Below are 23302 nucleotides of genomic sequence, written 5' to 3'. Positions count from 1 at the left end.
TTTGGGCAGAGTTCAGGAAGCCAGCAAACTCTGGAGTTTAATCCCAGCTGACACTAAGCTCCCTATAGCTGGAAAGGCAACCTCCCCACTACCTCATAAGAGTGTGTCAAGGATTAGTGTTTGTGCAGTGCTTTCAAATAATACTCCACTGTATACACTACAGTAAGTTTAGCACAAGAATTTATCTACCATTGAGTTGTGAGTTTACTTGTTCAGTCTTCCTCATAATGATCACTAGCCTTGAACAATTTTCGTGTCCAGTTTTGCTACTTCAGTCTTCTCTTTTTCCAAGTGAAGATATTGAACATTGTTATTGCAATACTAATCTTTTTAGAGTTCGCTATTTTTACACATTCCTTTAGGTTTCAGCCAATTTAGTGTACAACAGGATTTGACACCTTGTTTTGCCTCAAGCATCAGACTCTCAAGCTTTTTTCAGAGTCTAGATTATATTCCACTTGTGTTCTATTAGCTACTTTTAAGAAGTCTTTCAAGCCTAAAGCCATGTCTACACTAGCAAACTTACAGTGGCACAGCTGTACCGATTCAACTGTGCCACTGTAAGATTGTTTGCGTACCCGCTCTATGCCAGCAGAAGAGACCATAGAAGAGCTGATGTGGACAGCACTATCAGTGTAACTTATGTCACTCAGGGGCAAGGTGTCCCCCCCACACACACACCCCCAAGTGACATAACTCATACCAACAAAAGGGTAGTGTAAACATGCACTAGAGGTGCAATTTTCAATTACAAGTCCCACGTTGGTTTATTATAGCTTTAAATATTTTAACAATTCCATATAAAAAGAGTTAATACTTTAATTTCCCCCCCAATTACCATGAAAATTCCTTGCAACCTAATATACACAAGAGACTAGAACTCTGTTGGGCAGACACTCCATATGCACCCCAATATTTGTGTCTGATGGATTACTCTCACTACCCTCTTAAATAGCCCCTCTACTTTTCTTCTTTGATGAAGGTTTATGTATAACTTGTCTACAGTCTCCTTATCTTCACGTCTCCCCTTTTACAACCTGGCATAACAACTCCATGGGCTTTCAGGACTATACAGATTAGTGTGATCTAGTGTGGTGGTTATCCATGTAGTGCAATTATTGTGAAGGGTCTGGTACTGGTCACTATATACAGAAAATACAAAACCCATAGCAGACAGTTACAGAATGGCCTGACCATAAAGGAAAAAAAAAAAGTCTTCATAACTTCATCAATTAGTGGATGACTTACACTTCCAAATCAATCTAGTTAAAAAAAAAATATTCAGTGAAAAAACAGTTACGAGTTTCTCTTTAAAAAGCTGGTATACCAAATAGATTTAAGTTATGCAACTTCAGCTACATGAATAACGTAGCTGAAGTCGACATACTTTGATGTGCTCACTGCGGTGAGTCGACTGCTGCCGCTCCATCGATTCTGCCCGCACCTCTTGCGGCGATGGAGTACAGGAGTCGACAGAAGAGCGCTCAAGGGTCGATTTATCCCGTCTAGACTAGTCGCGATAAACCAACCCCCGCTGGATTGATAGGTCTGCCAACCCGGCAGGTAGTGTAGACATACCCTGAGAGTCCTGAGTGTTTTAAAATGTAGAATACAATCAAGGATTTTAGGCAGACAGCCTCTAAGAGGTCACTGTTGTGGTTGGTTGTCCAAATAAGAAAATATTTCTTTAAATAGAAAAGATTTTCTCTCATGGCCAACTTTCTGTTTCGCTGCAGGATCTCTTGCACTTCAACAGTGAAGTCAGTAGCACTCAACCATCCCGCATCCAGGCTGCTGGATGTAGTGATTTCTGGTCTGGATGAAGTGATATTTTGGAAGACAATCTGGAGCTATTATGTCTAGGAGTAGTACAGGAGGCTGAACAGACATATTAGCCAGGGCTGTCCATCAGGGTCATCCATCAAGATCAGTGTGTTTGCATATCATTCTTGGATTCAACAAAATGGGTGGATATGCTTACATGAGATCTTGATCCCAAGCACGGGGAGAAAAAAAAAAAAAAAAAGTCTTGCAAGGATCCTGGGATCATGTCTTTGCTGGAACAAGAGTATGGACCTCTTAAGTGTTGTCTTTGGTAGCAAAGCAAATCTATACCGGGATTATACTGGCGTGATAATGGAATTCTGCTACTATTCACAGCTGGTAATGGACTGTCTGCCTAGGATGTCAAATTCTTGCTGATTCCTGGAAGATGAAACATTAAGGTAAACCTATGTTGACACCATGTCCATAACTTGATTGCCTCCTGATAAAATGAGGGGATACTTTGATTGTTTACATGACATATTACAGATGTGTTGTTTGAAAGCCTGTACAGTAGAATTCTTTTGAACAGTTAGGATTGCTATGCAAGCTAATCTGATCACTTGTAATTCTGTAACATTTATATTTAGTCTTATCTTTTTGGGAACAAAGTTCCTTGTATCTTGACATGGTCCAGGTGTGTGCACCTCAACCAGTTCCTAATGCATCTACGATCAGTGTCTATAGGAAGCGAAGAGTACTCCCTTCTGTATGTTCTTGGGATTATGTAGTCACTGGACTGGTGGCCCATGAGAGCTGGGACCACAACTCCGACTCACCCGATACCTCAGGGGGAGATGCATCCATTGCATGGTTGGCTAAAGTCCATGTAGGTGAACTCTGGCTAACAATGTTATGTACGTGTAAGCTTGTATGTGGTACAGAAATTTGAAGCAGGTTCTTATTGTGGTTGATGGATTCCTTTTGATACTGGTAATTATTGTCTGAACAGACTGAAACCTGTTCTTGGGAAGACATGCTTTTGCTGATTTAGAGTTGATAACGACTCCTATGAACCATCATTTCAGAGACTTTTGTAATCTCTCTTGATGCCCAGGTGCCTAACAGGTGAAGGACAGATCAGGGCTGTCCTGATGAAGTCTGCCTTTGACCAGCCAAAACAGATTTGGGTATATGTGAGTGTCCTACCTCTTCAAATATGTAGCCACTATAGCTAGGCATTTCTTTCCTATCTCAGGGTTGTGGCGAGCATAAATGGTAGAGCTTTGTATTATATTGGTAGTAACAGGAAAAGAGGACTAAGAGAGGATATGAGAGAGATCTAAGTAAATAAGGAAGTGTAATTTACTCCTCATAAAAAGACCCTGAGGTGGGGGGGGGGGTCACCAAATGAAATAGGCAGCAAGTTTAAAACAAATAAAAGGAAGTATTTCTTCACACAATGCAGTGTCAACCTGTGGAACTCCTTGCCAGAAGATGTAGTGAAGGCCAATACTATGTAAGTTCATGGAGGATAGGGCTATTAGCCAGGATGGGCAGGGATGGTGTCCCCAGCCTCTCTGCCAGAAGCTGGGAATGGGCAACAGCGGATGAATCCCTTGAGGATTACCTGATCTGTTAATTACCTCTGGGGCACCTGGCATTGGCCACTGTTGGAAGACAGGATACAGGGTTAGATGGACCTTTGATCTGACCCAGTATGGCCGTTGTTATGTTCTTAATAATTGAGTCCTACTACAAATCCCAGATACTTCCATATTCTAATTCATTTGGCACACAGGAAGTACAAGCCCTTGAGGAAGAGAGCCAGTCTTGAATCTAAAGGGATGATTCAGGATGGCAAAACTTGCCTCAGTCAAACTGAAACTATATTTGTTCAATACTCAGTCTCCTTGGGATATAGGATAGGACAAAGACACCCATTTTTCTGCAGAATAAGATAACAGGAGTATACAGAGCCTCTTTTATAGCTTCCCGGCCAAGACAAGAAGACACGTCTTAGGTTTTTCACGAGAAGGGTCCCTGAAGAGTGACAGGCAAGAGGGGTGGGTAGGGACAAGAACTGAAATTGGATCAATTAGCAGGGCCGCTGCAACCATTTAGGCAAACTAGGAGGCCACCTAGGGTGCCTAGTGGTTGGGGGCACCTAAAAGTCCCCTCAGGCGAGGAGGTGGAGTGGAGCTGAGCTGGTTGGGGGGGCCGCATAGGGAGGGCTACCCGCAGTAACCGGGGGGGAGGGGAGGATGCACACGCACAAGAGAACAGCTCCCCGCCCCAGCTTACCTCCACTCTGCCTCTTCCGCTGAGCACACAGCCCAGCTCTAAGTCTCCTCCAATCAGTGCCGCAAGCCTGGGCGGGGAGGAGAATTAGAGCAGCACCGGTTTGCTCAGTGGAGGAGGTGGAGCTGAGGTGAGCTGGGGCGGGCTCCCCAGGCAGGGTTAGCTGCCATGGGGGGCCGGAGGGGGGGAAAGGGGGTAGCTGTTGCAGTGGGGGGGGTAGCTGCTGCGGGGGGGGGGGGGGAACTGAGTTAGCTGCCGTGTGGGGGGCGGGGTTAGCTGGAAGTTTCGCCTAGGGCACAAAACTTCCTTGCACCGGCCCTGCCTGACAGTTTCCAGTACCCATCTGTCAGTCAACATTACTCTCCAAGCACAAGGGGGGGAAAAGCCAGTATCCCAATGTTAAGTTTGGGGATGGCTCTTGTCTAATCTAAGCATGGACTCTTGCTTCAAAATCTGCTGTCTAGAAGCAGAGGAAGACTATTGTCACCCGAGAAACCAATGACAAAACTTTTTTTTTTTTTAAATAAAAAAGACGGAAACCTCACAAAACAGTTGCTAAAGGTAAGCGGGAGTCTTCTCTGATTTTCCCTTCATATCTAGGAAGTGTATAATTTGGGGTTCAGGTGGAGCTGGGCAATGAGCTAAGTGTAGCCCTGTAATCTTAAGAAATTTAAGATGTGGTCGGTGCCTGTGCTTACTAAGTCTAATCTTCAAGGGTAGAATTCTCAATTGTTCTTTGCACCAGACTGGGGATGTCAGATTTTTAGCCATGATGGTCTGTGCCATAGTTACTGCAGTGGCCCTGGACCTAGCCATTGTCTGATGCATCCATGGCTGCCTCTAGAGATTTTGATGCAAAACTCAATCTTTGCCACTGATGATTTTCAACTCTGCTCTGGATTCCTGAAGGACATTGGCTAGGAAGGCAATAAAGTTACCAACTTGGATAGGGTACTTTGTAAACAAGTTCTAATATATTGATATTTGTAGCTGAAATGATGCTGACAAGAAGCCTCTTCTAAAAAAAAGATACACTTTTGGGACCTTGTTTCTGGTGTCCTTTCAGACTGTGGTCTTCTCATGGACTACAGAAACCACTAATTAATCTGGTATTATGCAGGTGTAAGATTGTTCTCCACTCAGTACCCCAAAAGGGGTTGGACCAAAGTTGCAAGCATAGTTACCAGATATTAGCTGGTTCATCATTAATTGGTAGTGGTATTCTGGCAGGAGTTGAAGTATCAAAAAGTTAGTAATCTTTATCTTCAAATCACCAAAGTCTCTATTTCAAGGGTCTGAGCTCTTTCAGAAACTCCTGGAAGTCTCCAGTCAGGAATTGAAGAAAGTGACATCAGGAGAAGATTATAGGTCACTGGAAAGAGATGAAAGGCATTGCTCAAAAGGCTCAAGACCAGCCTATTCCTCCTTTGCCAGCTGTTCTTGTTCCCGGTGTACAGATAACACTGTTCTACAGCCAAAATGCTTCTGAAATAAATGTAGTCAAACTTTACTAATTCTGGGTCACTGAGAACAAAAATGATGCTTAAAATTGTTGATTGGCTCTAGTTTTCAAGATATGCTATTGGGTCAGTATATACGACCCTTGACTTGGGAATAGCGGAGGATAAGTGAGTTATAAAGGGAAGGGATCTCAATTTAAAGCAGAAATGACTAAAATACATCTTTGACTGGATCTATGAATAAATCTATGACTGGGTTTGGACAGTACTTGCTTTTTAGGCAAAAAATGAATGATGCAATCTGAAGCTGGTATTGCGTCATACAGGATATGAATTGCATCATGTTATTCCTAGAAGTCATGGATGATGCAATCATAACGAAGCTTACATCACTCTGCTGAACAAATTGCCCTATATCAGCTCTAGAAATCATACAGTGTCGTGCTCTCTTATTTGTCAGTGTTTGATTTTGCAAAGGGACACATTTCTGTTTAGCCAAAGTGAGCAGAGATGCCTCGTACTTGTGTGAACAGTGCAGATAACTTCTGCTATGTTTGTGGTGAAGTGACTTTTGCATCACAAAAGCGCAGTATAACCACTATGGTTAAGAAAGCCTATCACCTTTATTTTGGCTGCAAAATTGGAGATCAGGACAAGAGGTGGGCCCCACACATATGCTGCAACACTTGTGCAACAAATCTTCGCCAGTGGTTGAACAGGAAAAGGAAATTATGCCTTTTGCAGTGCCAATGATTTGGAGAGAGCCAACAGATCATACCAGCAATTGTTACTTCTGCATGGTGCCTCCAGCTGGGAAAGGTGTGTCAAAGAAGAAAAAGTGGACTGTGCATTATCCAAACCTTCCATCAGCTATACGCCCAGTACCCCACCGAGAAGGGCTGCTGGTTCCTGATGCACCAGAATCATTCTCACTTGAGTCAGACGACGAAGAGGATGAAACTTCTGGTCCTGAACCATCAATGTCACAGGACCCACATTTTCTCCCATCCTCCTCCTCTGAACCACACCTCATAAACACAAGGTGAACTGAATGACCTTGTCAGGGATTTGGAACTACCCAAGAGTAAGGCAGAGCTGTTGGGCTCCAGACTACAGCAGTGGAATCTCCTGGCAGGTGATGTTAGGGTTTCCATGTTCCGTGACCGTCAAAAGGATCTTGTCCCATTCTTCTTCATGGAAGGTGATCTTGTAGCCTGCAACAACATCGATGGTGTGATGTCAGCCCTCAACATCGTTCATGATCCAGATGAGTGGAGACTGTTCATTGATTCATCGAAGACGAGTCTTAAAGCTGTTTTACTGCATAATGGCAATGTTTTGCCATCAATTCCAGTTGGTCATGCAGTCCATATGAAGGAAACCTATGACAACATGAAACAACTTTTGAGGCGTATAAACTATGACCAACATCAGTGGCAGCTTTGTGGCGATTTGAAGGTTGTTGCTCTCTTGCTTGGTCTGCAGACTGGATACACAAAGTACTGCTGTTTTCTCTGCGAATGTGATAGTCGTGCAAGAGATTCCCACTACATCAAGAAAGATTGGCCACTCTGACAGTCATTGAAGCCTGGGAGGAAAAGTGTTCAGCATCCACCACTTGTTGAATCAAGGAAGATTTTGTTACCACCCTTACACATCAAGCTGGGTCTGATGAAGAACTTTGTCAAGGCCATTGACAAAACACAAGCAGCTTTCAAGTACCTCCGTGGAAAATTTCCAAGGTGAAGTGAAGCTAAGGTAAAGGAAGGTGTCTTTGTTGGTCCTCAGATTCGTGAACTTCTTCGAGATGATGCATTTGACCATGCACTGCGTGGCAAGGAAAAGACGGCATGGAAAGCCTTCCAGTTAGTGGCAGTAACTTTTCTCGGAAACAACCAGGCAGACAACTACAGGTTGTTGGTGGGAAAACCTCCTCAAGGCATACAAAAGCCTTGGTTGCAACATGTCACTAAAGATACATTTTTTGCATTCTCATCTAGATTTTTTTCCACCGAACTGCGGAGCAGTGAGCGACTAGCACGGCGAGCTATTTCACCAGGCCATTGCAACAATGGAGAAATGCTATCAGGGCAAATGGAGCCCATCAATGCTTGCAGACTATTGCTGGACAGTGACAAGAGATGCTCCATTTAATGAATACAAGAGACAAGCCAAGAAGCGCCAAGTAGACACTGAATAGGACTAAACTATGTACATAATAGTTTTTTGCCTTTTGTTTCATAATAAATTTTAGTTATATAACCCTTTCGCTGATTTTTAAAGTGTTACATAAACAGGACAGGTGAAATATCATCATGTAAAGCAACCATAAACACATGAAAAGACCGAGGTTTACAATTTATGATTAAAACTCTACTATCTACAGAATATACATAGACATAAAATGTAAAAAAAACACCTTACATAACTTAGAAACAGTAGCCAATCAGTTGTTTTAATTGACATATTTGAATTCAGCACATCAAAATACATAATAAATAGCACATTTTATCTCTGAAGCAGACGTCATCTCAAAAATTGTAGACCAGTGTAATGGTCTGACAAGGGGTGCTGAATGTTCATGAGCAACACATCTTGAAGAACAAGAGTTACAAAAAGGTAGATAGCTTTTTCTTTGAGTGCTTGCTCATATTGATTCCATTCTAGGTGACTCACAAGTAGTATCTATGGAGATGGGCTCAGTGTTCACAACTTAACGGCTTGCAGTACTGTTCTACCAAAGCCAGCATCATCCTGGGCCTGCTGGGTAAGCACATAGTGAGACAAAGGTATGGACCGATGACCAGGTGGGCTGCCCTACAGATGTCCTGAATAGGCACTTGGGCCAAAAAGGCTGCCAAAGAGGCCTGCACCCTGGTAGAGTGGGCAGTGACAATCGCCAGGGGCGGCACCTTCGCTTGATCATAGCAGAAGTGAATGCAGGGAGCGATCCAAGAGGAAATTCTCTGAGCAGATACAGGGTGACCTTTCATCCTGTCAGCCACAGCGACAAATAATTGCATTGACTTATGGAATGGTTGGTCCTGCAAATGTAGAAGGCCAGAGCCCTCCTGAAGTCCAGGGCACGTAGCCTGCACCACTCCTCGGACTTATGCAGCTTTCAAAAGAAGACTATCCATAAGTAAATGTCTTGGCTCAAATGAAACTGAGAGGCTACTTTGGAAAGAAAGGCTAGGTGCGGTATTAGCTGGACCTTGTCCTTGTAGAAGACCGTGTAAAGAGGTTCTGAGCTGAGCACCCAAATCTTGGACAACAGGTGGGCCAACATCACCGCAACCAGGAACGTGACCTTCCAGGAAAGAACAGGAAGCCAGAGGCTCAAAAGGGGGACCTGTGAGCCACAACAGCACCAGATTCAAATCCCACAGAGGAACAGGATCCCTGGATGTGTAAGCAAAGGCTCTCCAGGGCCTTAAGGAATTTGGCTGTGATATCCTGAGAGAAAATTGACCTGCCCTCAAGCAGCAGGTGGAAGGCTGAGATGGCTGCTAGATCAACTTTGATCTATGAGAGCAACAAGCCCTGGAGCTTGAGATGCAGGAGGTAGTCTAGAATAAGTTGCAATGAAGCTCGCACAGGACAGACACCTTTATTTGCCATCCAGCAGATGAACTGCTTCCATTTGGCCAAGTAGCCCGCCACCAGAACCACCTTTCTACTTCCCAACTGGACTCACTGGATCTGGGTTGAGCACTTCCCCTCCTGCACGTTTAGCCACACATCAGCCAAACTGTCAAAGGCAGTGCTGCCAGGTTTGGGTCCAGAAGACTGTCAGGGTTCTGAGCAGCAGCTGGAAGGGGTTGCCACCAAGAGGTCCAGCTGAGTGCTGAACCAGTGTTGGCATGGCCAGGCCGGCACTGAGGATGACCTTCACCATGTCCTGCTTAACCTTCATGAGGACCCTGGTCAGCAATGGCACTGGAGGGAAGGTGTACATCAGAGCCCCCAACCACGGGAGTAGGAAGGCGTCCGACAAGTGATCCTCTGTCCATGCCCTGAAACAAGCAGAAAAGTGATATTTCTTGTTCTGCCTGGATACAAATAGGTCCACCCAGGGAATTCCCCACTTGTGGAAGACAGAACTGACCACGTCTGGGTGAAGGAACCACTCATTGTGAGACAAGAAAGTCCTGCTGAGGCGGTCTGCCCAAGCATCCTAGGCCCCTGGGAGGTCAGAGGCCATGAGATGTCTGTCGTGCTACAGACAGATGTTCCAGAGCTAAAGAGCTTCTTTGCAGAGGGTTCTGCCCTGCCTGTGGATATAGAAGACTGGCTGTGTTCATCAGAACCTGAATCACCATACCTTGTATGTGAGGCAGAAAGGCTTGGGAGGCTAGGCAAACTGCCCTGAGTTCTTGGACGTTGATGTGCAGGGACCAACTGTGACTGGATTGCGTACTGTGATTGCCCAGATGGGCTCCCCATCCTAGGTCTGAAGCATCAGATACAAGAGAGTCACCGATGAGACTGGGGCCACGAAAGGGACTCCTTCCAGCACCGACATATGTTCTCTCACCTGGTGGCAAGATCCCAGTATGCAGTCCAGAATCCTGGTCCATGCTGTGCCGGCTGGGGACATAGACCGGCCCCAGCCATGCAGATAGGGGCCTGAGACAGAGTCATGTGTGCCAGACCACATAAATGCATGTCGTCACCATGTGACTTAACAGTCCCAGGCATGTGTGGGTGGTGACAAGCGGCTGGGCACGCAGAGACAGGATGAGGTTCACCATGGCTTGGAATCAAAGACTCAGGGAGAAAGGCTCTGGCTAGAGTAGAGTACCGCCCCGATCAGTGCAATGCATTGCACTGGAGTTAAGGTTGACTTTCTCTCATTTATTATTTAGGCCCAGGTTGCGACAGGTGGAACAGAGCAGATCAAGATGCCGCCGCACCTGATCCGACCGGCCCCTTATCAACCAACCAATTGTCAAGGTATAGGTATATTTGGACTCCCTGAGGTTGCAGGTAAGCGGCCACTGGTGCTATACACTTTGTGAACACTCTTGGGGCCAACGAGAGACTGAAGGGCATTGCTAGGTCAGTGCCATTTCCAGTTCACAGCAAGAAGTGGAGGAAGTGCCAGTGCCCTAGGAAAAGGGAAATATGGAAATGTGTCCTTTAAAATTGAGGGCGGTATACCAGTCTCCTGGATCCAGGAGGGGATGATGGAGGCCAGAGAGACCATGCAATACTTCAACTCCTTGAGAGACTTGAGGCAATGCAGGCCTAGAATTGGTCAGAGGCCCCCTTTTGCCTTCAAAATTAGGAAGTAGCGGGAATAGAATCCTCTTCTTTCCATGTTCCACGGAACTTCTTCTACTGTCCCCAGGCACAGAAGAAGGTTTTCAACCTCCTGAACGAGGAGCTGCTCATGAGAAGGGTACCCGAAGAGGAACAGAGAAGGGGGCTGGAAGGGTTGGTTGGCTATAAATTGCAAGGCATAGCCCGACAAAAAACTGTGCAGCACCCAGTGATCCAATGTGATATGGGACCAGGCCGACTATAAAGGTCGGAGGCGGCTGAGAAAGACAGGGAGCAGATCCAGCACATTGACTGGGGCATAATCCTCCGGCACATCCTCAAAATGACTGCTTTTGGCTTCCTTGATCCCTGGAAGGCCTAGGCTGGGCAGGGAGACAAGATGACTACTGGTGGCGTCACTTTAAAACAAGTTCTGTCCTTGTAATAGGAGCCAGACTATGGGGCATCCCAAGGCCTCAACGACAGTGGAGGAGGTGGGGGGCAGAACAGCTTTCTAGCCTGCTGAGGAATACGCAGGCCCAAGGAGCGGAGGGTGGCCCTGGAGTCTTTAAGGCCACGGAGCCTTGCATCAGTTAGCTCAGAGAATAGCCCCGTTGCCTTGAAAGGCAAGTCCTGGAAGGTAGTTTACATGTCCTGGGACAGCCCAGAGTTCTGTAACCAGGAGCTGCACCTCATGGTTATCACAGGAGGTGACCACCCTGGACAGCACGTCCTTGGCATCCCAGGCCATCTGGAGGGCACCTCTGGCCACAGACTTGCCCTCTTCTGCCAAGGTGGAAAATTCTTGAGCCCAATACTGTAGAAGGCTCTCCTTGAACTTGCTAATGGAGTCCCACAGGTTTAAATTGTATCTGCCAAGTAGGGCCTGATGGTTAGATATCCTAAATTGGAGGCTGACTGTTGAATAAAATCTTTCTACCAAATAAGACCAGCCTCTTGGCATCTCTATTCTTGGGGGTGCCACTGGCCTGGCCCTCTCATTGACGGCAGAGGCAACCAGGGACCCTGTGGGAGGGTGTGTATACAGGTATTCAAACCCCTTTGTGGGGACATAGTACTTTTCCACCTTCTTGGATGTGAGCAGAACAGAAAATGGGACTGCCATACAGACATGGCAATTTTCAGCACCCCTGGGCGAATGGGCCATGCGACCTGGGCTGAGGCAGAGGAGAGGAGGACATTGAAGAGGTCGGACTCCTCAATTAGCTCCTTGACCTCCAAATTCAGGTTGGCAGCCACCCTCTGAAAGTCACTGGGGGACTATTGGTTTGTGAGGGCCCTGTCACCACCTCATCCAGGGACAACGAGGACGACTGCACCACCAGAGGGTGGCTTCCCCTTGCTCCACTGGGCTGCTTTGTGGCCACTAGGGCCTCCTGTGAAGTTGCCACTTCAGATTTGGCACCATGCCCTGACTCTGGTGCCAGCTGTGCTAGGGGCAGCCTGTCCGATGCAGCCTGGAAGGAGCAGTGGTAGAACGGTACCGGCATAACAGGTACACCTCCAAGGGTTCCTTTATTGCCATTGGGTGGGCCATTGCCCTCAACCCAATGCCAGTGCTGCAGGCATCTTGGTGGGTTCCCAACAAGAAGATGACTCACCTCCCCCCTTTTGGGGGGCGGGGGGGACGCGCACTGAACTGGCCCTCTGACCCAGACCACTGTCCTTCTGGTGATCAGGGTGGAGAGGTCTAAGCCTGAGTCTCTTGACTGACCCTCGTAGGCGACCGGTATGAAGACAGCCAGGGCTGCTGCCTGCCTAAAGAACGGTACCAGGGCCCCAGTGACTGGTGCCATGACCAGGAACTGTCCCATACTGGTGGGGACTAATGCCTGGGAGATCTGTGCGGCAATGGCAATCAGCACCTTGGCAATCTCTGGCGGGAGGACCACAGTACTGTGAATACAGGGATCGGCATCATGACTCCCGAGTCCCATGTCTTGTTGGTGGAAACCATGGCATTGTAGATCTGGGCCTCCTGGCCAGAGACCGAGGCTGCAGTATCAGGATCATTGGCCATGGCAAAGGGGAACGATGTTTGCAGTCCAGGGATGGGGACACTCCACTGCCTTCGGGGGCGGTCTCATAATGACTTGATCGTCGGTACCAGTGTCTTGGAGGGATCCGCCATACAGCCAAGCGCCTGCAGTATCAGTCAGCCTAACTGTTCTTTGGCCACCAGGCCCACTTCAGGCGCAGATGGCCCTGCAATGGGCAAGGACCCCCTACCGTGCCCTGGAGTCTGAGGCAGGTCCCTGGCTGGACTAAGGGGTCTGACTATAGCGGTACCCCCGAGAGACTGCGTAGCAGGCACGAGGCCAAACAAGTCCTTTGCCTGAAGTTTCCTTCTTGTGTGGTGCCTACGGACAAGTCGACCTAGACTGCTTCTTTGATACCAGTAAGGGGGAACAGTGCTGGGTGGATTCTGCTGCTGGCAGTGCACTGCATGCCGATACTAAAGTACCGGGCACGGAGTCAGAGTGCAAGGGCTCTGATTCCAGGCACAGATCAGCCTCCATGAGACGGGCCCTCAATCAAATGTCCCATTCCGAGTCCAGGGACAAACATTTTTGCAGATCCGGCAGTTTTTTAATGCAACTCCCCTAAGAACTTTAAACAGCTATCATGAGGGTCACTGATGGTCATCAGCTGGCTGCATTGGGACATGGCTTGAAGCCTGGAGAGCAGGGCATGCCTGCTCCGGGACAAAGTCCCAGCCGGGACTAACTACTAGACTACTATTAAAAATACTGAACAGCTAACTAATCACTCAACTGAACACAAAGGAGAATTGTCTAAACAGTGAAGAACTGCTAATGCTCTTGCTAAGCAAGACCAGATGCTCCAACCAACCGTCACAGGCAGTAAGAAGGAACAGAGGGTGTAGGGCCGATGGCACTTGATATATTGCCACATGAGCTTAGCACTCCAGAGGGCACCACAGCTGGTCCCATGGAGATATTTGCTGTAGCGGTATTTAACAACTGTGCATGTGGGCCCCCACACACCCAGAATGGAATAGACATGAGCGAACACTTGAACTTCCTATTTTTTTTTTAAACCAATAAGATACAGGGCAACTCGTGGATGTAGGTCCCCAGTACATCCAATAGGGTCAAGGTGGAGCATTATAGGGATAAGGCTGGTTGCAGTATGACTGACCAGGTCATTGTCATGCATGAAGTGGATGAGACAGGGCTCTGAAATTCAAGTCCTTGGTCTGCAGAGAGGCTCTCTCATTGATTAGTGTGATCAAAGAGGAAAAGTTTCCCTAATAAAGTGGAGAGAAAGTGTACCCTGGTGAAGGAGATGAATAAGCTTCCCACAGAGGTGACACTCAAATTTAAGTTGACTATGGCACCAAGAGACCAGGGCTATGACATCAGTGCGAGAAACATAGCAATCTCTTTGCACATTGAAATCAGCCAGTACCATTAAGGTTTTTATTATCCATGCTGATGTCAGTACTAGTAGCAGTGTCGATGCTGGTGATTCAAGGTCGCCAGAATTGTTGGGTATAGGTACTGAAAATGTCTTGTACCTATTGAGTACAGAGCCACATATTGAGAAAGCATCACATCTCCTTGTTGAATGAGACAGCTTAGTGCTCCCCCTTGTGTCTTAAGAATGGAAGAGGGGAATCTGTGTGAGGAGTCTATACAGCCTGGTGTTTGGATCTCCCCTGCCTTGGTGAGGAGGCAATATTGGTCTTTGCTGCCAGTGTGGTCACTGATAAGGTGGTTTACAGTTGCCCCAAATCCTTGCCTGACAGTGCCACGAATGCAGGCACCAATGTTGGGTGTTGTGTGGTGCTGGCAAAGGCAATGGCTGACTAGGACTTAAGACCAGTTCTATCTTGAAGACAGATTCTTGTTCCTTGGGGTCCAAAGTGCCTTATTGATGGCTAAAGTTGCATCTTGAACAAAGTGAACCTGAATTTCCTTGTCCTGGTCAAAAAGGAACAGCCAACCCAAGGAGCTGTCGACCATACTGCTGTTTATATAATTGGATAGACCAAAACTAGTGTTAGTGGACCAAAACGTGACTAAATGCCTCCTTGAGTACTAAGAACCACTCTCCCTGTGTGTACAGCACAAGGCAGCAGTCCTCTGGTTAGTCAGCTTTGTATGTTGACTCTTAAATACAAGAGGTGTTTTGAGAAACTAATCAAGTGGCCAAATATCTAATTTGAGATCAAACAAGCCTTGTCACACAATAAAATGCTTTGACACTGCACAAGCAGGTGTTTTCACTTGCTAAAAGAGAAAATTACATCAGTCACTTGTCCCACTTAAAGGAGTAAGTTAACCTGAAATGGTGTTCACACGGTCTACCTGCTATAATAGAGATATATAAATAAATCCTTTTTCGGGGTAGTCTGGATGGATTCTGTTTTTTTGGAGTTCACAATCACTCTTGGGCTACGTGGCTCAGGAGAACAAATTATGTATTTTCACATTCTATGTCTAGATTTCATGATAGCTGGAAGATTACATATAACCAGATTCCATATTTTACACTTCACCTGATCACTTCAGCCTACAACAGCACTGCAGCTATAATTTGAGGAAAAACATTTATGAAGTCACAGCAATTCCAGTTATTAGGATTACAGAACTTGAAAGACTGAATTTTATAGCATTAAGTCATGCTGCATTTACATATTAATATATATGAGAAACTCTGAACAAAAGGCAAATATACTTGTAGCTAATAGCGATCTTACCTTCCTCCTAATGTGTCGTCTTGTGGTTGGGCCCCGGCAGTGTTCCTCTGTGAACGTCGCAGTGACCCCCCTGGATTGTTATTAGGCCGGTTGGACATTGGCACCTCTCTCCTGAAGGGACATACCCTTTCTAGACACTACCATTCACTGTAAGGAAAAAAAAAAAGTCAATACATTTAGACACAGAAAAGGATTCTTGAAGATACTACATTAAGTAAGAAAAGTGTCTTCATGGAATGGAAGGCTTAAGTCTGTTCCAAGTCAAGTGATACTCTAGAAGATAACCTCATTACCGCTCAATATGCAGGGTGGATAAAAATTAAGGATTTTCTTTAAAAAAAATCAGATTTTATTTAAAGCGGATTTTTGAGGGGGAAAACCCTATCTAAAGATATCTTAATTAAAACTATCTTTGAGCTAAAAATGTATCTTCATGGAATAGGGATTATAAATTCTAATTCTATAGTATGAGACAATATATTCGTGTAATGTTTAAGAAAAGTTTTGTAAATGAGTTCCAGTAGTTCATGGATTAGGGACCCAATCTTATGGGGTTCCACAGTCTTCTTTATAGATTACTTAGGTTAATCTACCCAATGGGACGCAGTGCTCAGTCTAGAAGATACCAGCGATGCTTAATTTTGCAGTTCTCAAACTGTGGATGTGTGTCTCCAGAGGAAACATGCTTGTTAACAGCAAAAGTGTTTTAAAATAAATACAGAGAGGTAAGAAACAACAGACCTCAACTCTACTGTCCCTCTGCAAATTCGTATACACAGTCAATCCCTTACCTCTCTCTAAAAGTGCAAAGTTTCAAAAAGTTCAATGAATAGAAAATTGTTGGGGGCGGTAGAGATATGGACAAGGAGAAGTCATGAGATAAGTGTGAGAAGCGAGGGACATAATATTTTTACAAAACAAGCATGTTTGTGGTTGAAGAAAAAAAATCCAGACCCCATAATATTATTTAAATTGTTTTATTTAACTAAAACGTTTGTCTGGTGATGTTCTCCTCCTAATACAGCATGAGTTGTAAAGAATATGTATTAAGGTTATAACAACCAACAAGAAAGTACTTTTATGTAGAAAACCATGATTAACTAGAGTCTAACTAGTGATTTAAATCAATTTGATTTAAATCAAATCCACCCTCTCAATATGTATTAGTTACATTTAGTCAACATGACATTCTATATTAGAGTTTTTTTTTTTCTAGAAAAGAGCATTTATGTTTTGGTGATGCTTTCATGGAAAGGAGGTAGGACATGGACTGTTTAAAATCCACAGCATTTATAAACATATTTGGGGAGAAATGCATTCTTTTTAGTGGTACCTACATACATTATTAAGTTGACAACTAAAGTGTCTGAGAACTGTACACTTCCTTATGGAGGTGGCACAGTTGTATTGCTGCCAATTCCTGGGAGAAGGGATGCTTTACAAGTACAGTAGTTTAACATTTTTAAACTTCTGCATACATGTGTGAATTAGATAAACATATAACCATTCAGCATACGAGACCCAGTCATTAGCCAGAAATTCTTGTTCGGAGATCAGATGAAATCTGATCTGTTTTTAAAGTTGTTGGGAGCACTGAATTTACAATTGCTAGAAAGAAAGTTACCTTAAGATAATCAACTCAAGAAACACTTACTCAAGTAAAATAGGTACATGATGCCTTTATACTTAATCTTGGGAAGCCTACAACATTCTCACATATCTGACTTTCTAAATATGGCTTTGCCAATGAACTCAAAGAGAAAGACCCCATACTGTCCTGCCAATGTCCTTGGACAGAAATATTTTGAGATTCATGCTTGCTCAGTTCCTAAACAGAGAAAGAGAAGTACCTCATATTGTGGCAAATTATGCTATTTTGTTTATGTAGGCAAGCTGATAGCAACTGAACTGTGGTCAGTAAACCTGTTTTTACTTATGACTCCATCTATAATTTTAAAAATCAAAAGGGGATTTGCAGGCAAAACAGCTGGAACAAAGAATATAGCATTACTTATATGAAAGTAGAAAGGACAGGAAAACTGGATAAGGTCCAAAGTGTCAGAAGTTCAAACCACCACTTGGACAGCAACAGATATTAAAGTATGATAGTTTAAGGGGTATTTTTAAGCTCAGGTTTTGAGAGTTGACTGCTGAAGCATAGCTCAGCACTTAGCGCAGCCACTGAAGTCATTTTAAAAGCTTGTGTTCTCATATTAGTAAGAGGTATTTTGAATAGCAGATATTCAAAACCAGTACTAGAGATTATTAAAAGTAGGGTTATGCATCTCATTCAACATTAGTCCTCGTGGATCCGACCTTGACCAGTTAGATTTCTCATGCCTGCTAAATAACACCAACGTTCCCGGAGCCTTTCACAGGCTTTTGCCCTCTCTTCCTTAGGATATCACAACTGCTCACATGGATTTTGCAACATCCAGATTTCAATCTTGCATTGTAATCTGATCACAATCCTAGACAAGTGGAAGACTGATGCTAGGCACTCTTGTCTGTTAGTACAGCTGCAGCATATCGCAGTGTCTCTGTATAACTCAGACTGGGATTAGTGTTAGGGAACAATGTAGGAGTCCCATGCCTACCTCATAATATTAGATATTATCTGCAAGAGAACCACCACACTGGTTTCCCCAAAAAGCACGTGCACTACACAGACTTAAGTCAACTAATCTTTCGTTTGGAGCATTTCCCAAGTCACAGTATGTCAACTGTATAGTGTTCAACTAATGCACAAGTTTCCCTTCAGAAGCATGGCTCTGATGCATTCCCCTCCTCTGCAAGAAGGGGGGGGGCACAAATCACCCATAAATCTGAGATGTTCATGGGAGAGACTGTATAAGATTTCCAGCTACATGACTAAACAGTGACAGAATTTCTTCTGGCTGCCTGTACACTAGAAGTATATTTTGTCCACAGCCATTTCATTAACACTATCTACTTACATCCAGAGTAAAAATTCTCCATATGGAGAACGCATAAAAGATTCCCCCAAAGTCACCGAGAGGCAAGGCTGCTAGAGATCTAGGCTGCAGGAATCCCAGAGAAATGGAATATACTGTTATGGAAGGCACTAGCAGGTGGTTCTGTTACATTTTTTTCTCAGCATGTGAGCAAGTATTGCTGTGTTGCCAATTCTGGTGGTCCCCCACAAGAGACATGACTCTGGTGGGAGCTAGACTGGCACCAGTTTTTCCAATGACAAGAGACACTCCAACCCAGAAAATTTAGCCTTCTCTATGACTGCCTGTCTGGTTAATCCATACAGGAAGTGGAGCAATCAAAGATGCTGTAGGCAGAGCTGTAGTGGTCTCCGTCCCCACAGCAACCCAAAGCCATTCTCATAGGAGGAAGCAACATGAACAGGACAGTTCTTCTGCCCCCTTTCCCTCCCTCATGCAATACCCAGCCTGGGAACAGTATGCCAGCTGGCCTGGGAGTGGAGATGAGGAACCGAAGAGTAGAGGTGAGGTTGGGAAACTGAAGTGATGAGAGTTGAGGCAGAACTGCTGGGGAGGGGATAGGCAGATGCAAGGACAAAAGCTCATTCAGCAGGGGCAAGAATGACTATAACCCAATAAGTTTGGGAGAGTGGACAATAATATTTGTCTCACACAGGATATGTGCAGGGGGGGGGAAATTGCAAAAATTAAAATGCCGCCACCCCCCCCCCTTACACACACACACACACACCTTCAGCTCCCTTCAAGAAATCCAAACCAAAGAAATCATGATTTCTTTGGGTTTCTTGAGGTTTAATACTGGTATTGATTCTTAAAAATTTGTTGTTGGTAATTTTAGTTATGCCCAATGGTTTTTTTTAGCAGAGCCCTCTTTTAAGAGAAGGAACAGCATCAGCAGGAATGTTTGCTTCCTGCCCCTGGGCTAGTATCAATTTCTGAAGCAGAGTTGCTTTCTGGAATCAGGCAGTGGTGTTGGGCTGAAGTTCCTGCAAGAAGCAACTGCACTGAAAGTTGTCTGGCTGTGTCATTCCAGGATGTGTACGTGTGAATGCACGCACATGGACATGTACACATGAGTGTAAGTAAAAATAGGGCAGGATTCTCTCAGCATATATTCTGACTCAGGTCACTAATTCTTCCTTCACCACAAGCTGACTTGCAAGGGCCCAGATTTTTTTTTATTATTATTATTAATTAATATTATATGGAGATGTACCTAGATTTCTGCTAGGCAGTGGAACAATGCTGTGATTGGAACAGGACTCTGGCGTCTGTTGCAGGAGGTAACAGTTTCTTAAACAGTCTTCTTGCTTTGTGTCTTTCACCAACAGAAACTGATTCAATAAAGAAAGAAAAAGAAAAGAAGAAGATTCTACCTCACCCAGCTTAGCTCTTGCATATCTGGGACCAACATGGCTACAACCCCACCGCAAGCAGCAATTAAAATGTTTTATGTAGGACATTTTTTTTTTTAAATCACTATTTTGGCTCTCAAATTGAAAAGGCTGGATGTCACAGAGGAAGAATTCCATTCCAAATAGCTTAGAAGATAGGCAACAGGAGAAGGCAGATGCCATGCAAAGCAATTCAGACCCAGAGAAGTGGAGCTCCACTCTACTTAGAAAGCCTGGATAGTAGCTACTTCTTCCTGCAAGCCTCTGCCTACTCTCAATTCTAAAACAATGTTTAACCTCATTCTGTCCCTCATGCTGCTCACCGTACATGGATCCCTAAACCAAATCAGTTCAAAGAGACTCCCACCTTGCAAGTGATATTTACTAACAGCGAAGTTCAAATGTTTGCTGATATTTTATTTTGGGAGTTTACATATATATAAATGGTTTTTAAGATTACTAACTGTAATCCTGCCACAATACTTCCAGTTTGCCTCAATTTTGTGCAGCTTTGTGACCGGCCCCACTCGCTATCCAGCATAGCATATGGGATTTTTCTAAGTGTGTATGTATATGATGTGTATTTTTTAATATATACACAAAAAATACACACACACACCCAACCAAAAGACCAAAAACCAGTGCTGAGATTTATTATAAAAGAAGGGGTCCTCCACAACCTTGCTCCTGGGAGCCCAGGAGTCTATTCAGATTCTCCTAGGAGGAGTGGTTTTCAAACTTTTTCTGGGGACCCAGTTGAAGAAAATTGTTGATGCCCATGACCCAACTGAACTGGGGATGAGGGGTTTAAGGTGTGGGAGGGGATCAGAGCTCTGGGGTGGGGCCATGAATGAGGGGTTTCAGATGCAGGAAGGTGTTCCAGATTTGGGGGGCTTAGGGCTGGGGATTGGGGCATGGATTTACCTCTGGCGGCTCCCAGTCAGCGGCACAGCTGGGGTACAGAGGCAGGCTGGACACCTCTCCTGGCACTGCACACCGTGCTGCACCCTGGAAGGGGCCAGCAGCAGGTCCAGCTCCTAGGCAGAGGTGCGCACAAGCGGCTCTGCACAGCTCTTGCCTGCAGACACCGCCCCTCCCCCGCAGCTCCCATTGAGAATGCAGAGCTGGTGCTTGGGGTGACGGCAGTGCACAGAGTCCTGTGGCCCCCCTGCCTAGAAGCCGGACCCACTGCTGGCCACTTCCGGGGCATAGCGCGGCGGTGGAACAGGTAGGCACTAGCCTGCCTTAGCTGGGCAGCACCGCCAACAGGCCTTTTAACATCCCGGCTGGCAGTGCTGACCAGAGCTGCTACGGTACTTTGGTACTGAGCAAGACAACCCAGTGCCTTACATGCCACGACTCAGTACTGGGTCGTGACCCAGACTTGGGAAAACACTGTCCTAGAGTTCCATCATGCAATTTCAGTACTTTTCTTATTCAGAAGTGGTTAGATTCACAAGTAAATCCGAGTCCCTTCTCATTCACTGAATTCCTTTATCTTTTCAAGAACAAGCCCCACACAGGGAGTATTGCAAGTGCTCTTCCCTTATTTAGATGTCTACAAGGCACAGCTTAGCTTTCTTGTTTGTATCTATTATGACATGAACAAACTTTGTCAAAATTGCATTTTAATTAGCAGGGCACTGATTTAACATGTGAAATTAGAGACATCACATGCATCAAGTGAACTGCTAAGGGTTGTGTGTGTTCAAGTACCCATTATTTGCAGCTGAGTATTAGTCAAAGTTTCACTGGCTTGCCTTCTTCATACAGAAGGAGTATCCAATTGCTGCTTAAGCCATGAATAATGCCAAAGTACTGGTCCATAGTGATTTTGCTTTCATGTATAAGGTCCTTAACAGACTTGGACTTGAGAGGACAGTCCATAATGTTTCAAGCACATCCCACCATGTACCTTTTGAAGTCTGGCACCCAAACTGCCTTCCTGCCCCGTGCAGGAGTTGGAACAGCCATTGCCTGGTGATCACATTTCAAGATGCCAGACACCATAGGAAGGATGGCAATAAAGGTGCCAAGATGTAGGCAGGTGTGTTCTAGCAGTTAGAGCATGGGACAGAGTCTGGAGACCTGAGCTCTGCTATAGCTATCACTCAATCACTGCATGACGTTGACTTGTCCAATCTGTCCGTTTCCCCATCTGTAGAATGGATTTTAGTACTTACACTGAAGTGTTCAGACATTCGCTGGTAAAAGCACTAAGATCCAGATCCTCAGATGAATTTAGATGTCCAACTCTCATTGATCTGTGCCAAAATGCCAAGCATTAGCTGTATTTGCAGCCAGTGGACCATTGCCACTACTAATTTAGCGTGCTTCAGGTGGACTAAAAGAGCATCTGCCAAAAATGTGTCTCAGATGAGATCTGCTGTGCAAAGATGAGCCTCAAAAGAGTGACTGTGCCTGAATGCTGGCTTTATGCATCTCACCACTGACCTTCCCCCGTAGTCTCTGTCAAAGGTTACCTGCAGTTGGAGTGTGAAAAGGAGAACAGTACTGCTTTGTTGTGGAACTGTCAGGTAGGTTCTGTTTATGAAAGGCCAGAGAAGATCATGGAGACCCTATATATTTGTGTACATGCCAAAAGTCTAAAAATGGGCAAAATGGTTAGTAGGTTATAGTAACCAAACACCAAGTTCTGGATGCAGAGATGGCAGACACCAGATAGCGGAACCATAACATTTCACCAGCACTGCTCCTGGACAAGATCTGGTGTCCATGGGGTCCTGACAAACCCAACAATCACAAGCAGATTAAAGCCTCACTGGTAGTCCCAGCTGGACTATACAAGCAGTTTCTACTTAGTGCTCATGTATGACCAAAAGAGCTAATGTCAGTTGGAAAACTAGCAAGCTGCTAGCAGAGCTCTCCAATTATCACCGTTAACAAAGTTGACTCAAGAGCATGATTAGCAATCAGGCCACCTCATTCTGATGTCAAGTAGGTAGTAAGACTATTGCTTACCAGAAGGCCACCTCCTTCAAAGTAACTTCTTTACAAGTTTAGAGAAGGGAGAAAGATTAGTCCCTTTAAACAATTTCACTTTAGGCCATACTAAGCAACAAATGGTTTCCTTTCTCCAGCAGGTGGAAATAAGCCAGTAAGTTTCCTAAATAGGAAGCATGACAAATTGTTTCTCTTTGCCGGTGAAGCATTTGGGGGAATATTTCAGGGAACATCAACATATGGACAGCCTAGCATAGAAAGAGCGGGATTTCATATCAAGTGACATGCCTTTCCATTCCCAGTTACTGTGCTGAACATAGTGGTTGATCTGTTGCAGCTGGAATTGTTATAGAAGTATTTCTAACTCCAAGATCATAAGGATTTTTTTTTTAATTGTTAATTAGTTCTATATAGTCACAGAAACAGGAGAGC

The 23302-nt window shown here is 45.0% G+C and overlaps 1 protein-coding gene across 5 annotated transcripts in view; it reads right to left on the bottom strand.

Annotated features, from left to right (window-relative positions):
- TRIP12 (thyroid hormone receptor interactor 12) overlaps window positions 1-23302 on the bottom strand; it is a 167600-nt gene that overhangs the window by 108778 nt on the left and 35520 nt on the right. For 4 of the 5 annotated variants that reach the window (XM_039487403.1, XM_039487404.1, XM_039487405.1 and 1 more), the window contains exon 2: window positions 15538-15684. In XM_039487403.1, coding sequence (XP_039343337.1) covers window positions 15538-15635 — 98 coding nt within the window. In that variant the 5' untranslated portion in view covers window positions 15636-15684. Of the gene's footprint in view, window positions 1-15537; window positions 15685-19728; window positions 19849-23302 lie in introns of those variants that run through there. The other variant, XM_039487402.1, reaches the window with a different exon arrangement.

This window comes from Mauremys reevesii, linkage group 9 (genome assembly GCF_016161935.1).
Source record: "Mauremys reevesii isolate NIE-2019 linkage group 9, ASM1616193v1, whole genome shotgun sequence".
Taxonomy (NCBI): Eukaryota; Metazoa; Chordata; order Testudines; family Geoemydidae; genus Mauremys; species Mauremys reevesii.
Note: the sequence above shows the minus strand (reverse complement) of the source record. Positions and strands in the feature narration are given on the sequence as shown.